At 30.1% G+C, this 14,401-nt stretch overlaps 1 protein-coding gene across 3 annotated transcripts in view; it reads right to left on the bottom strand.

Annotated features, from left to right (window-relative positions):
• Positions 1–539: 539 nt before the first annotated feature.
• Positions 540–14,401, bottom strand: part of LOC139513705 (deleted in lung and esophageal cancer protein 1-like) — a 56,317-nt gene continuing 42,455 nt past the window's right edge. For 2 of the 3 annotated variants that reach the window (XM_071302452.1, XM_071302451.1), the window contains 11 exons: positions 14,096–14,227; positions 10,714–10,976; positions 10,040–10,159; positions 9,525–9,616; positions 9,017–9,098; positions 8,423–8,611; positions 8,040–8,186; positions 7,618–7,771; positions 7,106–7,229; positions 1,631–2,781; positions 540–911 (listed from right to left, as the gene is read on the bottom strand). In XM_071302452.1, the coding sequence (XP_071158553.1) occupies positions 2,658–2,781; positions 7,106–7,229; positions 7,618–7,771; positions 8,040–8,186; positions 8,423–8,611; positions 9,017–9,098; positions 9,525–9,616; positions 10,040–10,159; positions 10,714–10,976; positions 14,096–14,227 (1,427 nt within the window). In that variant the 3' untranslated portion in view covers positions 540–911; positions 1,631–2,657. Of the gene's footprint in view, positions 912–1,630; positions 2,782–7,105; positions 7,230–7,617; positions 7,772–8,039; positions 8,187–8,422; positions 8,612–9,016; positions 9,099–9,524; positions 9,617–10,039; positions 10,160–10,713; positions 10,977–13,659; positions 13,675–14,095; positions 14,228–14,401 lie in introns of all 3 variants that reach the window. The other variant, XM_071302450.1, reaches the window with a different exon arrangement.

Consider the following 14,401-nt stretch of genomic DNA (forward strand, 5'->3'; position numbering starts at 1 on the left):
ATAGGTTTGAACGTTGTTTTCAATTTAGACTTATTTATATTTATTCTGTTTGGGCTTGTATTATATTTTCACTCCGGTTTATATAATCCGTTCATCCTATTTCAACTTTTTAAAATTCAAGAGTCTCTTAGAGGCTCAAATTTCTGAAAGAAACTGTTACAAAATGATAGAAATTATTATAAATTAAGAAATGTATCTCCCTCATGCAAAGCTCTGATTCCTTTCACGGATTTGGCTACACTTTTTGGACCTTTTGGATTATAGCTCTTCATCTTTTATATAAGCTTTGGATTTCAAATATTTGTGCCACAAGCATCACTGAAGAGACATGTATTGTCGAAATGCGCATCTGGTGCAAGAAAATTAGTACCGTTAACTTTATTTTATTGACAATAGCTCTTAGCACAAATCAATTAAAATAGTTAAAGTACATATAAATGTGTACTAAAAAGAACAAATCACATTTAAAAACAGAAAACTATGGACTTTTCAGCAGCATTTAAAAAGGAATATTTGTTAAAAAAGACAAAACAACTCAATGATGCAATAATTTTTAATATCACAGTTCTCAAATTATAAATATGGTTTTAATTCTTATCATCACATAAAACTGGTAACTTTCTTTTGATTTAACAAATATAGAAATACTTAAAATTTAGGACTTGATAACACATTCCAATAATGTACACATAAAGCCTGATACTAGAGAGAAGTGATGAGACTTTGAAGAACTTGGTGAGATCTCAAAGATAAATGCTAGCTTACTTGTGATGCTACCATTATGCTGACTTCACATTTATTTTGTACTACTTTGTTTAAAATTAATACAGTAACTATAACTAAAAACCTAAGTAATGTGACTTTTCTTGGCTAATTGTCCTGAATTTTAACCATTTCAACACAATAACAAACTTAAGGTAGCACAATACAAAGATTTTTCATCCCCAATCAGACATCTTTAAACTGATGTAATTCCACTCATCTTTCTTTAAATTTTATAAATGAGGTACCAAAAGAAAGAAGAAGGATTAATCTTTCAAATTGTGATAATTTCATTATGACATAATTATTACATAATTAATTGTTATGTAATTATTTGCCATATTGTGATGTCCATACTTGAATGAATTTAGCTTCTTTGTTACTCATAGCGTCCCAAAATACTTTATAGATTCTTGCACAACACAGTTTGACCTCCAAAACTGTGTCTCAGATTTTTCCTATTGTATTTCATTCTCTCATAAATCTTCAATGAAGTTTGCAACATCAATTCATAAGAGACCACTAAATTCAATTGGGTATAAAATTTGTTCTATTGATGTTTTTAGAAATCTGAGACACAGTTTTGGAGGTCAAGCTGTGTTGTACAAGAATCTATAAAATATTTTGGGATGCTATGAAGAACAAAGACGCTAAATTCATTCAAGTGTGGACATCACAATATAGCAACTAATTACATAATAATTAATTATGTAATAATTATGTCATCATGAAATTATCACAATTTGAAAGAATTAATCTTTCTTCTTTCTTTTGGTACCTCATTTATAAAATATAAAGAAGGATGAAATGAATTACATCAGTTTAAAGTTGTCTGATTGGGAGTGAAAAAATCTTTGTATTGTGCTACCTTAAATTAAAAATTAGATTAACTTAGTTTTACATTTATCGCTCTTCAGTGTAATTCATCAAAGTAGGTATAATTTAAATACAGCAATCATATGACACTTATTTATACACTAGTAACCAAGAGTGGGTTTCACAAAAATACTTAAGACTTAGATTGATCGATCATGAACAATTCAGTATAATTATGATCAATCTTAGTAATAAGGTTTTTGGTGAAATTGACTCCAAGTTATTACAAGAGAGTCTAGATAGAAACAAAACTACAAAAGGGAAGGCAAGTTCCTCATCCCTGCTGACTGCTAGCAATTACAAAAAAACATGTTCCTAAAATACAAAAGTTTCCAAGAGAAACATGACAAAATATAAAATAAAAGGACGGAATGTATTATATAATAACAAATTTCATTATTATGTGAAACAACAAGTATTATAGCATACTTAACAGTGGTTAAAAAACACAAAACGCACTGTAATTATGTTCATTTCACTCCTTCAGAGTTAAATAATATAGATTATTTCAAATTTTTTCAGGAAATTATTTTAAAAAAACATTAGAAATCAAACGATTTGTTCGAAAATTTCCAGTCTGGAGAATAATTTTGAACAGATCAATTATGATCAGTTTTTAGTTCTTAGGATAAGAGAAAGTATTCACCAGAGAGTTATTGCCAAATAGAATTTACAAAAATAGATGAATTGCATTATCATCTTGATTTTTGTAAGAGCTGTATTTCCCAACTATATTATTAAAATTCAAAATTTTATCATTGAATTTCAGACAAATGCTGATTTAAAATTTAAGAAAATAAACTGTTTATCAAAAGTTAAAAATATACTATCTTGCTCATGCAAGCTTTGACCTTTAATGATGCTAGTATGAAAAAAGGCATTTAAACTTTTGCATAAGCAGTGTTAACATGAACAAATATAATTAGGTTTGAGAGAATCCCTCCATAAAAAATAATGTATCATATAAATACTCATACATATATATCATCTCTAGAATTTAGTCACATGACAGTCAATGTTCACACATTCAAAATGGCTTCATGTTTCTCATCATAAGATCCAGTGCCTCTGATAAACAATTTACGTGATTCTTCACCAAGGTTTCCACGGAAAACAAATACAGATTCATAATGCTCAGAATGCCTGGAAAAAAATAAATCATAATAAAGAAACAATTATTCAACAGCTTAATTTCATCATATTCTGGGTTAAATCGAGGTTACCTATAGAATCATTTTCAAAAATGTGATAAAGAAAAGTTTTCAATTCACTTCTTTGTAAAGAGTTATTCAAAAGGTGAGTGATAGCAAATTTATTTAGAAAGAAATGTCTCAACTAAGCTTTCATACTATTTAAAATCTTCTACATTATTAAGAATTAATCATTCATTTGAATTAAATGTGATATCCAGTTAAATATGTGAGAATACAATACCACGGGAGATAATCTAAACTGATTGATTTTGAAATATTGATCTTATCTCCTTTTACATTACCTTGTGAGAACATATTGACGTTTATAGTATATTTAACAAAATATTTTAAATATTAATTTAAAGAAAGCTTTGAAATATGCAAAAAAAACACCATTTTAGATGAAATAATTTGAAAACATAATTTCAAACAAAAAAATTCAACACCCTATGAATATCTCTTTACAATAAAAATATGAATAGAAATTTGAAGCAACGTTTTCATATCAGCAATGAGGTGAAATTAAAAATCATAGAATTGAAGGTATGCTTTATATTATCACCTTCCACTTTCATGAAATGTTTCTGGTTTTCTACAGTAGTTGGTTAAGATTGATGACCAGACAAACAAAATTGATTGTTGTTATTTTAACATGGCAAAACATTTCAGATGAACAATAAAGTTTGATAAAGCAAATTGCATTTAAGTCAAAACTGCAAAAAAGTGGAGAACAAAAAGTTACATTCAAGTCAAAGTAATCCTGCAATGCCTGCTTTATAAACAATTTATATACCTAAATCAAACCAAAGGTTCCTAATGATATACCTATATCAAACCAAAGGTTCCTAATGATATACCTATATCAAACCAAAGGTTCCTAATGATATACCTAAATCAAACCAAAGGTATTAATGATATACCTATATCAAACCAAAGGTTCCTAATGATATACCTATATCAAACCACAGGTTCCTAATGACATACCTATATCAAACCAAAGGTTCCTAATGATATACCTATATCAAATCAAAGGTTCCTAATGATATACCTATATCAAACCAAAGGTTCCTAATGATATACCTATATCAAACCACAGGTTCCTAATGATATACCTACACCAAACCACAGGTTCCTAATGATATACCTATATCAAATCAAAGGTTCCTAATGATATACTTATATCAAACCAAAGGTTCCTAATGATATACCTATATCAAATCAAAGGTTCCTAATGATATACTTATATCAAACCAAAGGTTCCTAATGATATACCTATATCAAACCAAAGGTTCCTAATGATATACCTATATCAAACCAAAGGTTCCTAATGATATACCTATATCAAATCAAAGGTTCCTAATGATATACCTATATCAAACCAAAGGTTCCTAATGATATACCTATATCAAACCAAAAGTTCCTAATGGTATACCTATATCAAACCAAAGGTTCCTAATGATATACCTATATCAAACCAAAGGTTCCTAATGATATACTTATATCAAACCAAAGGTTCCTAATGATATACCTATATCAAACCAAAGGTTCCTAATGATATACCTATATCAAATCAAAGGTTCCTAATGATATAACTATATCAAACCAAAGGTTCCTAATGATATACCTATATCAAATCAAAGGTTCCTAATGATATACTTATATCAAACCAAAGGTTCCTAATGATATACCTATATCAAACCAAAGGTTCCTAATGGTATACCTATATCAAACCAAAGGTTCCTAATGATATACCTATATCAAACCAAAGGTTCCTAATGATATACCTATATCAAATCAAAGGTTCCTAATGATATACTTATATCAAACCAAAGGTTCCTAATGATATACTTATATCAATATCAAATCAAAGGTTCCTAATGATATACCTATATCAAACCAAAGGTTCCTAATGATATACCTATATCAAACCAAAGGTTCCTAATGATATACCTATATCAAACCAAAGGTTCCTAATGATATACTTATATCAAACCAAAGGTTCCTAATGATATACCTATCAAACCAAAGGTTCCTAATGATATACCTATATCAAATCAAAGGTTCCTAATGATATACCTATATCAAACCTACGGTTCTTAATGATATACCCTAATGATATACCTATCAAACCAAAGGTTCCTAATGATATACCTATATCAAACCAAAGGTTCCTAATGATATACCTATATCAAATCAAAGGTTCCTAATGATATACTTATATCAAACCAAAGGTTCCTAATGATATACTTATATCAAACCAAAGGTTCCTAATGATATACCTATTTCAAACCAAAGGTTCCTAATGATATACCTATATCAAACCAAAGGTTCCTAATGATATACCTATATCAAACCAAAGGTTCCTAATGATATACTTATATCAAACCAAAGGTTCCTAATGATATACCTATATCAAACCTATGGTTCTTAATGATATATCTATATCAAATCAAAGGTTCCTAATGATATACCTATATCAAACCAAAGGTTCCTAATGATATAACTATCAAATCAAAGGTTCCTAATGATATACCTACATCAAACCACAGGTTCCTAATGATATACCTATATCAAATCAAAGGTTCCTAATGATATACCTATCAAACCAAAGGTTCCTAATGATATACCTATATCAAATCAAAGGTTCCTAATGATATACCTATATCAAACCTAAGGTTAATAATGATATACCTATATCAAACCAAAGGTTCCTAATGATATACCTATATCAAACCAAAGGTTCCTAATGATATACCTATCAAACCAAAGGTTCCTAATGATATACCTATATCAAATCAAAGGTTCCTAATGATATACTTATATCAAACCTAAGGTTAATAATGATATACCTATATCAAACCACAGGTTCCTAATGATATACCTACATCAAACCACAGGTTCCTAATGATATACCCTAATGATATACCTATCAAACCAAAGGTTCCTAATGATATACCTATATCAAACCTAAGGTTAATAATGATATACCTATATCAAACCAAAGGTTCCTAATGATATACCTATATCAAACCAAAGGTTCCTAATGATATACTTATATCAAACCTAAGGTTAATAATGATATACCTATATCAAACCACAGGTTCCTAATGATATACCTACATCAAACCACAGGTTCCTAATGATATACCCTAATGATATACCTATCAAACCAAAGGTTCCTAATGATATACCTATATCAAACCTAAGGTTAATAATGATATACCTATATCAAACCAATGGTTCCTAATGATATACCTATATCAAACCAAAGGTTCCTAATGATATACCTATATCAAACCAAAGGTTCCTAATGATATACCTATATCAAATCAAATGTTCCTAATGATATACCTATATCAAACCAAAGGTTCCTAATGATATACCTATATCAAACCAAAGGTTCCTAATGATATACCTATATCAAATCAAAGGTTCCTAATGATATACTTATATCAAACCTAAGGTTAATAATGATATACCTATATCAAACCACAGGTTCCTAATGATATACCTACATCAAACCACAGGTTCCTAATGATATACCCTAATGATATACCTATCAAACCAAAGGTTCCTAATGATATACCTATATCAAACCTAAGGTTAATAATGATATACCTATATCAAACCAAAGGTTCCTAATGATATACCTATATCAAACCAAAGGTTCCTAATGATATACCTATATCAAATCAAAGGTTCCTAATGATATACCTATATCAAACCAAAGGTTCCTAATGATATACCTATATCAAACCAAAGGTTCCTAATGGTATACCTATATCAAAGCAAAGGTCAAACCAAAGGTTCCTAATGAAATCTTGTGTAATGTGTTAGACTGAGAATAAATACTTCAAAACAATGATAAAACTTTTATTCTAGATCTATAAGTGTCAATGTTCAAAGTGTGTGATAACAATATCATAACTTAATGCCTGTTTTAAAAGTTTCATGGACTGAGATGAAACTTTGTTTTTTGTACATATAAAAAACATCAACTTTTTTAATATTTTAACAATCTTCGACAGTCTCAAGAAAGAAAAATTTGATAAGGAACAGGGTCTGTTATATGAAGGATTTTTTTCTTCTATTGGTATTCCTATCACATGAATGTTTGTATAGGTGTAAATGAATTTCATTTGCTAACAGTAACTATATGAAAAGTTTTTGAAAATTTCTTAAAACAACATTTGCTGGATAATTGTTCTTACTTACTCAAAACAACAAAAAAACGTAAAAACAAATACATTCTGACAACAAATATATATACTAACTTTGCAGTGAAGTAGACTTTTAGCAGAGATTTACTGTCTGAGACATGGGTAATGTGAGCCTCTAAATATCCTTCTGTCGGTTCAATGGAGAACCTATCAATAGTGCTGCTGTCGTATGTGCTCTCTGTAAAAAAAAAAAAAAAAAAAAACAATTGGAAAAGTTTCCTTTTGCTATATATAATAAAATCATTGTTCAAAAATGTTTACTGTGATTCATGTATTTTCGTGGGTACCAATTTTCATGGATTAAGGAACACTATTATGTTCGCGGATATTTAAATTTGTGGTTTCGCCAAAGTCTGCATACAAGCCTATTGAAAATTTATTATTCGTTGAACATTTAATTTCGTGGTTCGCCTATACCCATGAAATCCACAAAAATTGGTATCCACCAAATAATAATGAATCCACAGTATTGACATAAGTGAAACACTATATGAACTAAGATTGTCAATTATAAACTCAGAGTAAAACGAACCAAAACATAAAAGAAATAATAAAGACATATTTACCTTGATAAACTCTCCAGTGACAATGAGAAGCTGTCTTGTTAGATATGGTCAGTTGTAGCTCCCGTCTCTGTCCTACTAAACAGACACCAAAGTCCAGGGATTCTTTAGATAGCTCCATCTGAGGTACTGATAGGGTAGCATACAGTGGTAGTTTCTAAAGAAAAACAACATTTCAATTTGAAGCAATTAATCAAGCATAAAAACAAACAATATAGATATAAACTATAGTAATTGGTTTCAGAAATTTTTTTAATTATTTCCAAGCCCTTCAAACTTATCCAGATTGTTTTATGTTAAAAATCCAGCAGTAAATCATACATAGAAAAAACAAGAATGTATCCATAGTACACAGATGCCACAATCAAGATGTACAAAAAAAAGTGTCCAGACATGGAAATACGTTTGTCAATAAGATAAGTTACCTGTGTTGTTCCATTGTTGAACTCTACAACAAGATCATCTTTAATGTCAATCTTTTTACCATCCTGTTCTCTCAAGGTAATGTTATCAAAGTCCGAGTCATTTAGGTATTTAAGTAAGTCTGTGGTTGTTTGAAATGCTATCTTTACCTACAATAATTAATTTTTAGAATAAATAACAATATTTTACAGATATAAATTTGGTGCATCTAAACTTTGATAAATAAAATAATACTATTATAGAGTCTAACAGAATGCAACTACTCTCTCCTTGTAATATAAAATGTATGTGTAAACAGTTCAATTTCAGATAATCATATTTATCTCAGATTGCTAATTCTTTTCCTTATATTTTTCTAAAGAATTCTATACCTTTAACTACTTACTGGAAGATTATGTTGTGGTTTTAACGTCTGGAACTCTGTAACATAAGCTTTAGTTAATTCTTCTCTGTTTGTTGATGGATCTAAATCCACTAATAAGAATGGAGGTTTTGATATCAGTCTGAAGGCAAGGGGACTCTCTGTATGGTTAGACAATATAGCTCCCATTACTCGGAAACTCTCAGAATGTGTCTACAAATAGAATGTTTGTCAATCAACTTATACATTTGAGGTAAATGTCTAAAAATAAATACACATAAAAGATGAGAGACCTTGATTTTGGTGGTTATGAAAATAATCTATTAATTCAATTACTTAAAAGAAACTAGATGTGTCAAAACAACACAAATGGCCCCGTCTTAAAAAATTGAAATACTGTAATTTCAACAAACATGTGGACATAAACATGATGGTAGTCTCACATATCAAAAATCAACTCAAAATTTGAAGGCGTATAGAAAAAAAAACTTCGTTGCAGGGCCATAAAAAAGACAAAAAGAGGGAAATGAACTTCAGTTTTTGGTTGAAATAATATACAAACGGAATCTAAAATGGATCTTTAGAAAAATGTTATGATGCTTGTAAAAACAAACTTACATTTCCTTGACTGTCCAACATTAGATCACTCATAGCAGATCTGTATCTCATACCCTCCTCATCCATGCATTCCATACTTAATCTGAAATAAACAATCCAAACTTTTACTGCCAATCAACAATTAATTCCATATGACATAAGCTATTTTACAATAGAATAGTTCCCAGTACTTTTATCATACTACTTTTTATCACAATTTTTTGGTTCAAATAATGACTTCAATATTTCTTTTATCTTTTGAAACTTATTTATAGAAATATCATATGGTTAAAATATTTATATGTCATTATTTAAATGTTTAAATGTAGAAATATTTTTTGTTCTGAAATTGCTTTATAAAGAGAGGTCACTCATTTTCATTAGGTTGTACTGTCAACTATATTTTTATTCCTTATTTACCTAGAAAATCCTAAATATAAGTCGCTGGAAAGTGGACAAGAAAGAGTACGACACTATAAGAAGTATCTGTGAAAGTTAGTTGGTTTATGGTATATAACATTTGACTCACAATGCAGGTTTAAGATGAGCAGCCATATCTAGATGGAGAGGATTAACTTCATATCCCTGTTTTCTTGTTACTTTATTTTCAACATCAGGATTCTACAAATATATACCAATATTAAAACTGATAAATCAAAATAATTAGGAGTAGATAAGCACTGCTATACACAACACAAAACATTCATTTCAAACAATCTGAATACAAAAGAAATTATATTGGTAATTTATAAAAGGATATGTAGGATTGTTGAAAGATACATCAAATCAAAAATGTTCCGTTGTTTAAAATTTTGAATCCAGTATTTTTCTTGAATCTTAATAATAATTGGCCTCACACTTAATACGATCTAATTTCAAATTTATTTATTTTCTACTTCCAAAGATGCTGATTATATCCATTGTTTGGTTGGCTTCATAAGATAGTATGTATCATGTCTATGTCTATAGTAAAGATAGGAGATACTTTATGTTATGATTTCTATATGTATGTCATCTTAATAGATAATTTAGAATCCTTCGTACCTTATCCAAACTCATATGGGCAATGGCATATCCTTCACAGTCCATCTCCTGTGTGACTATTTCTGTTGGTAGTGGTGTAAACGTGATGTTAACATTGGAGAATCCTCTAGCTGGGATAACCTGTAGTATAAAATTACAATAATAAATTAATCTTCATATCTGGTGAAAATTACTGAGACCTTAAGCAATTTAGAAATTGACAAACTGTTTAGATACTTGTCAATTGTTTAAGATTGTGTTGACCTAAATATGTCTGAGTTTTTTTGTGACACCATGTTGTCATCATTAACATATACCCATAATGGCTTCTTCATAAATGTACATTATCTTTACTAAATTCAAATCATACAACATTTATCATATAATCTTATTTGCAATTAAATTCAGTTTAAAATTATCAACAATTTACCACAATAAATTCGTTTCTATTTACAAAGGGTCTTCTTGAGATTATTCAATTTTATATTAATTTTTAAAGATTGTTGTAACAGTCAACAACTTCAAACTATTTCCTGAACAGTTTATGAGTAATTGAACATTTATATCTGAGATATTGGTATCTATTACTGAGTCCAGACAGACTACATTTAATATGCATGAAACTATCCTTTAGTTAGAACATTGCTTTTCTGCCTTCAACTGAAGGGACAATACACTAATAAATGTGAACCTACCAGTTGTTTAGCTTTTATGTTGTAAGGTTCTTGAGCTGGTTCCCCTTCGTGAGCTCTGTAGAACAGGGACACTACTTTAAGTCTGTTTTCTTCCTCCTTGACCTCTAGCTCTACCTCTTCCTCTTCCGAGTCTGAGTCTTCTTCAAGTTCAATGTATGGTTGAGAACGTAGTGAGTATTTGGAGTGCCCTCTGCTGACTAATGGAGAAGAATCAGCAGTGTCTGGTATCATATCCGTTGGCATTCTCTTGATAGGTTCAGGAGCTACAAACACACAACATAAAACTCATATTGTCATTGATTGGAAACTCAAGTCAGATTAAAGATTTCTTTATACTAAAAATATGCTAAAATTGAAAAGCCATGAATAATAATTAGAATATACTGAAAATAACCAACCCCACTCCCTATTCAATTCTTCTACATGGTTATGTGTTATAAAATATTTCACTCTCATTTGTTTTTAAATTATAAGTAATTGATACTTGATTCTAAAGTCATTGCTGAATGGAATAATCACCTTCTAGTACCAGGTACAAGTATTTCATCGAATAGCATCAACCATGCATTTTCCCAGGGAATTTCTCGAAATGCATCACAATACAGAATTATTATTTGTAATTACTTAAAGCTTACTTTGTGCATGTTATAAGCATCTGCACATTGTTGGGCCATATGTAGTTCTCTAATATTTTATTTTAAAACATTTGCTGACTATGAAGAACCCTTTATTTTTCATACAATTAAGTACATGTATTAGATTAGTTATGTTGAGGTTTAAGAAGGGCATAATGGTAGATCTATGGTTAGATTTAAAGTTTGGTTAACGATATGGTATATCCAAAAAGTTGCTATGGGGTTTAGGGTACTATATGGTTTAAATCCCCTGATGTAAGCTAATATCTTCTACCAGACTTTTCATTCTCGATTTTTTGCCTCATTTAAATATACTCCACTTCTCTCCTCCTTTATAAACATGTACCATACTTTATAAATAATGGAGTTTTATTATGACATAAGCTTCTTTTTATATCATCTTCATAGATAATTATATGTTGGTAATGAATAGATAAACACAATCAACAATCTTTGCAATGAGTTTATTTTTTTATTAAGTCCTAAAAAAATTAAAATTTTCAAATCGGGCAACTTTCTTAATATATAGTACATTAAAATTTTAAAATAAGAGGTTCAACTTTATTTAGTTATCAAGGTTATCATTTTGTATTTTATTATTAGTTATCTTCATGGATTTCCTTTAAAAGCTTAAATATACAATCATCAAAGTTCACAGATGCAGAAATTTTTTTTCTCATGTGGCAGTTTTAAAACCAAATTTCTGAATTCTTTTTTATGAAATAAGCAAATAAAATATTCACAAACTTTCAAAATAGAGCTCTGTATTTAAGCAAATCTAGCTTTAAGAAATTAACAGCATTTATTTTTATTTTCTTGTAGCTGGTAAAATTTATTTAGATAATAACATGAAAGCCATTTTATAATAGAATTGATCTTGTAAAAGTAAATAGTAAATATGTATAATCTTGACGAGAGACATAAAGAAGAGAATCTAGATTATATGTAAAAAGAATATTTATCTTATTGGAATTCTAAATGAAATTTACACTAACAAAGAGGCTTATATAGAATATCAAAAGAATAAGGAATGAAAAAGATGGAATCCTGAACTACAGGCTTTTATCTGCTTCAGACATGCATGACTAAATGTCTGCCACTAACATCTGAGGCTAAAGCCTGCCACTAACTTCTGAGGCTTAATGTCTGCCACTAAAATCTGGGTCTAAAGACTGACACTGACTTCTGAGGCTTAATGTCTGCCACTGACATCTGAGGCTTAATGTCTGCAACTGGCATCTGAGGCTTAATGTCTGCAACTGACATCTGAGGCTTGATGTCTGCCATCTGAGGCTTGATGTCTGCCACTGACATTTGAGGTTTAATGTCTGCCACTGACATCTGAGGCTTAATGTCTGCCATCTGAGGCTTGATGTCTACCATCTGAGGCTTGATGTCTGCCACTGACATTTGAGGCTTAATGTCTGCCACTGACATTTGAGGCTTAATGTCTGCCATCTGAGGCTTAATGTCTGCAACTGACATCTGAGGGGCTTAATGTCTTCAACTGACATCTGAGGCTTAACGTCTGCCACTGACATCTGAGGCTTAATGTCTGCCACTGACATCTGAGGCTTAATGTCTGCAACTGACATCTGAGGCTTAATGTCTGCAACTGACATCTGAGGCTTAATTAATGTCTGTCACTGACATCTGAGGCTTAATGTCTGCAACTGACATCTGAGGCTTAATGTCTGCAACTGACATCTGAGGCTTAATGTCTGCCACTGACATCTGAGGCTTAATGTCTGCCATCTGTGGGGCTTAATGTCTGCCACTGACATCTGAGGCTTATTTACTCTTGTTACAGAAAATCTCACAAATAATTATCCTAAAATGTTATAGTGATTTATATCTCAAATGTGAAAATTAAAGCATCTCTTGCACGTGCTGAAAACATCTCACACAGTGAGCCAAATCTGATATCATGCATAAAAGTGAATAATGAAAACACCCTGGTTCCCTTACTGGATAGTCTGATCTAACGCTAAATATAATCCAAAAACTATAAGGTGAAAAAGTACTTTCTCAATCATTTTCAGTACTTACTAAATTTTGTAAATGTGAGAATCAAAACTATCATATGAGACACAAATTAGAAGAGAACTATGAAACAAGTCACCCCTGAGCTAAGGTTACCAATATGCAAATATACTGCTATTTAGGTTTTCTATTTGTTAAAATTTCTTTTCAGTTCCAGACTTAACCTATCATGATATCCAACAGGGAACCAGATCGTGTAATGATTCCAGGTAAAGCTTGTGGAGGCATGCAAAAGATGAAATGATTTCTTTGGCAATAACATTCTTACCCGTTTCCTCTTCACCTGTTATAGATTATTATAATGTAAATATGCAGTAATAACAGCAATAAACTAAACTACAAAGGATTTGTGCAGGAAACACTTCATCTATCTTTAAATTAACCTTCAGAAATGGTAAAGGTGACTTCAAATCTAAATCAAAGTTCTACATTATAAATGAAGCAAGTTTTTTAGGCTGAGAATGTGCACAGGTAAATGTTTATGGGAGTGCATATAAAATAAATATTACTGATAACTCTTGATTACCATAATTTATACATTCTTCTGAAACATGGTGCAAATTGTTTTGCTAATTAAAGTTTCATACAAATTTAATTTATACTGAAATATATTTTGCATTGTTTTTGGGTGAATGTTCTAGTGTTATATTATATTGAAATTGTTCTACAATTAAATTCAAATAGTGATTTTTCTTTCAACCTACTTTGCCATGGTGGTATAATTTCTGTTCCCTTGGTATCTCTGGGTGGGAAAGCATTACCAAAGGCAACCATTACATCCAATATCTTGTTGTCTTCATCAACAATATTGTACGTCTCCCAGTCGACTCGGATATCTACAAAATTAAATATAAAACACTGTATGTCTCCCAGTCTACTCAGATATCTACAAAATTAAATATAAAACACTGTATGTCTCACAGTCGACTCGGATATCTACAAAATTAAATATAAAACACTGTATGTCTCCCAGTCTACTCAGATATCTACAAAATTAAATATAAAACACT

The sequence above is a fragment of the Mytilus edulis genome, chromosome 2 (assembly GCF_963676685.1).
Source record: "Mytilus edulis chromosome 2, xbMytEdul2.2, whole genome shotgun sequence".
Taxonomy (NCBI): Eukaryota; Metazoa; Mollusca; class Bivalvia; order Mytilida; family Mytilidae; genus Mytilus; species Mytilus edulis.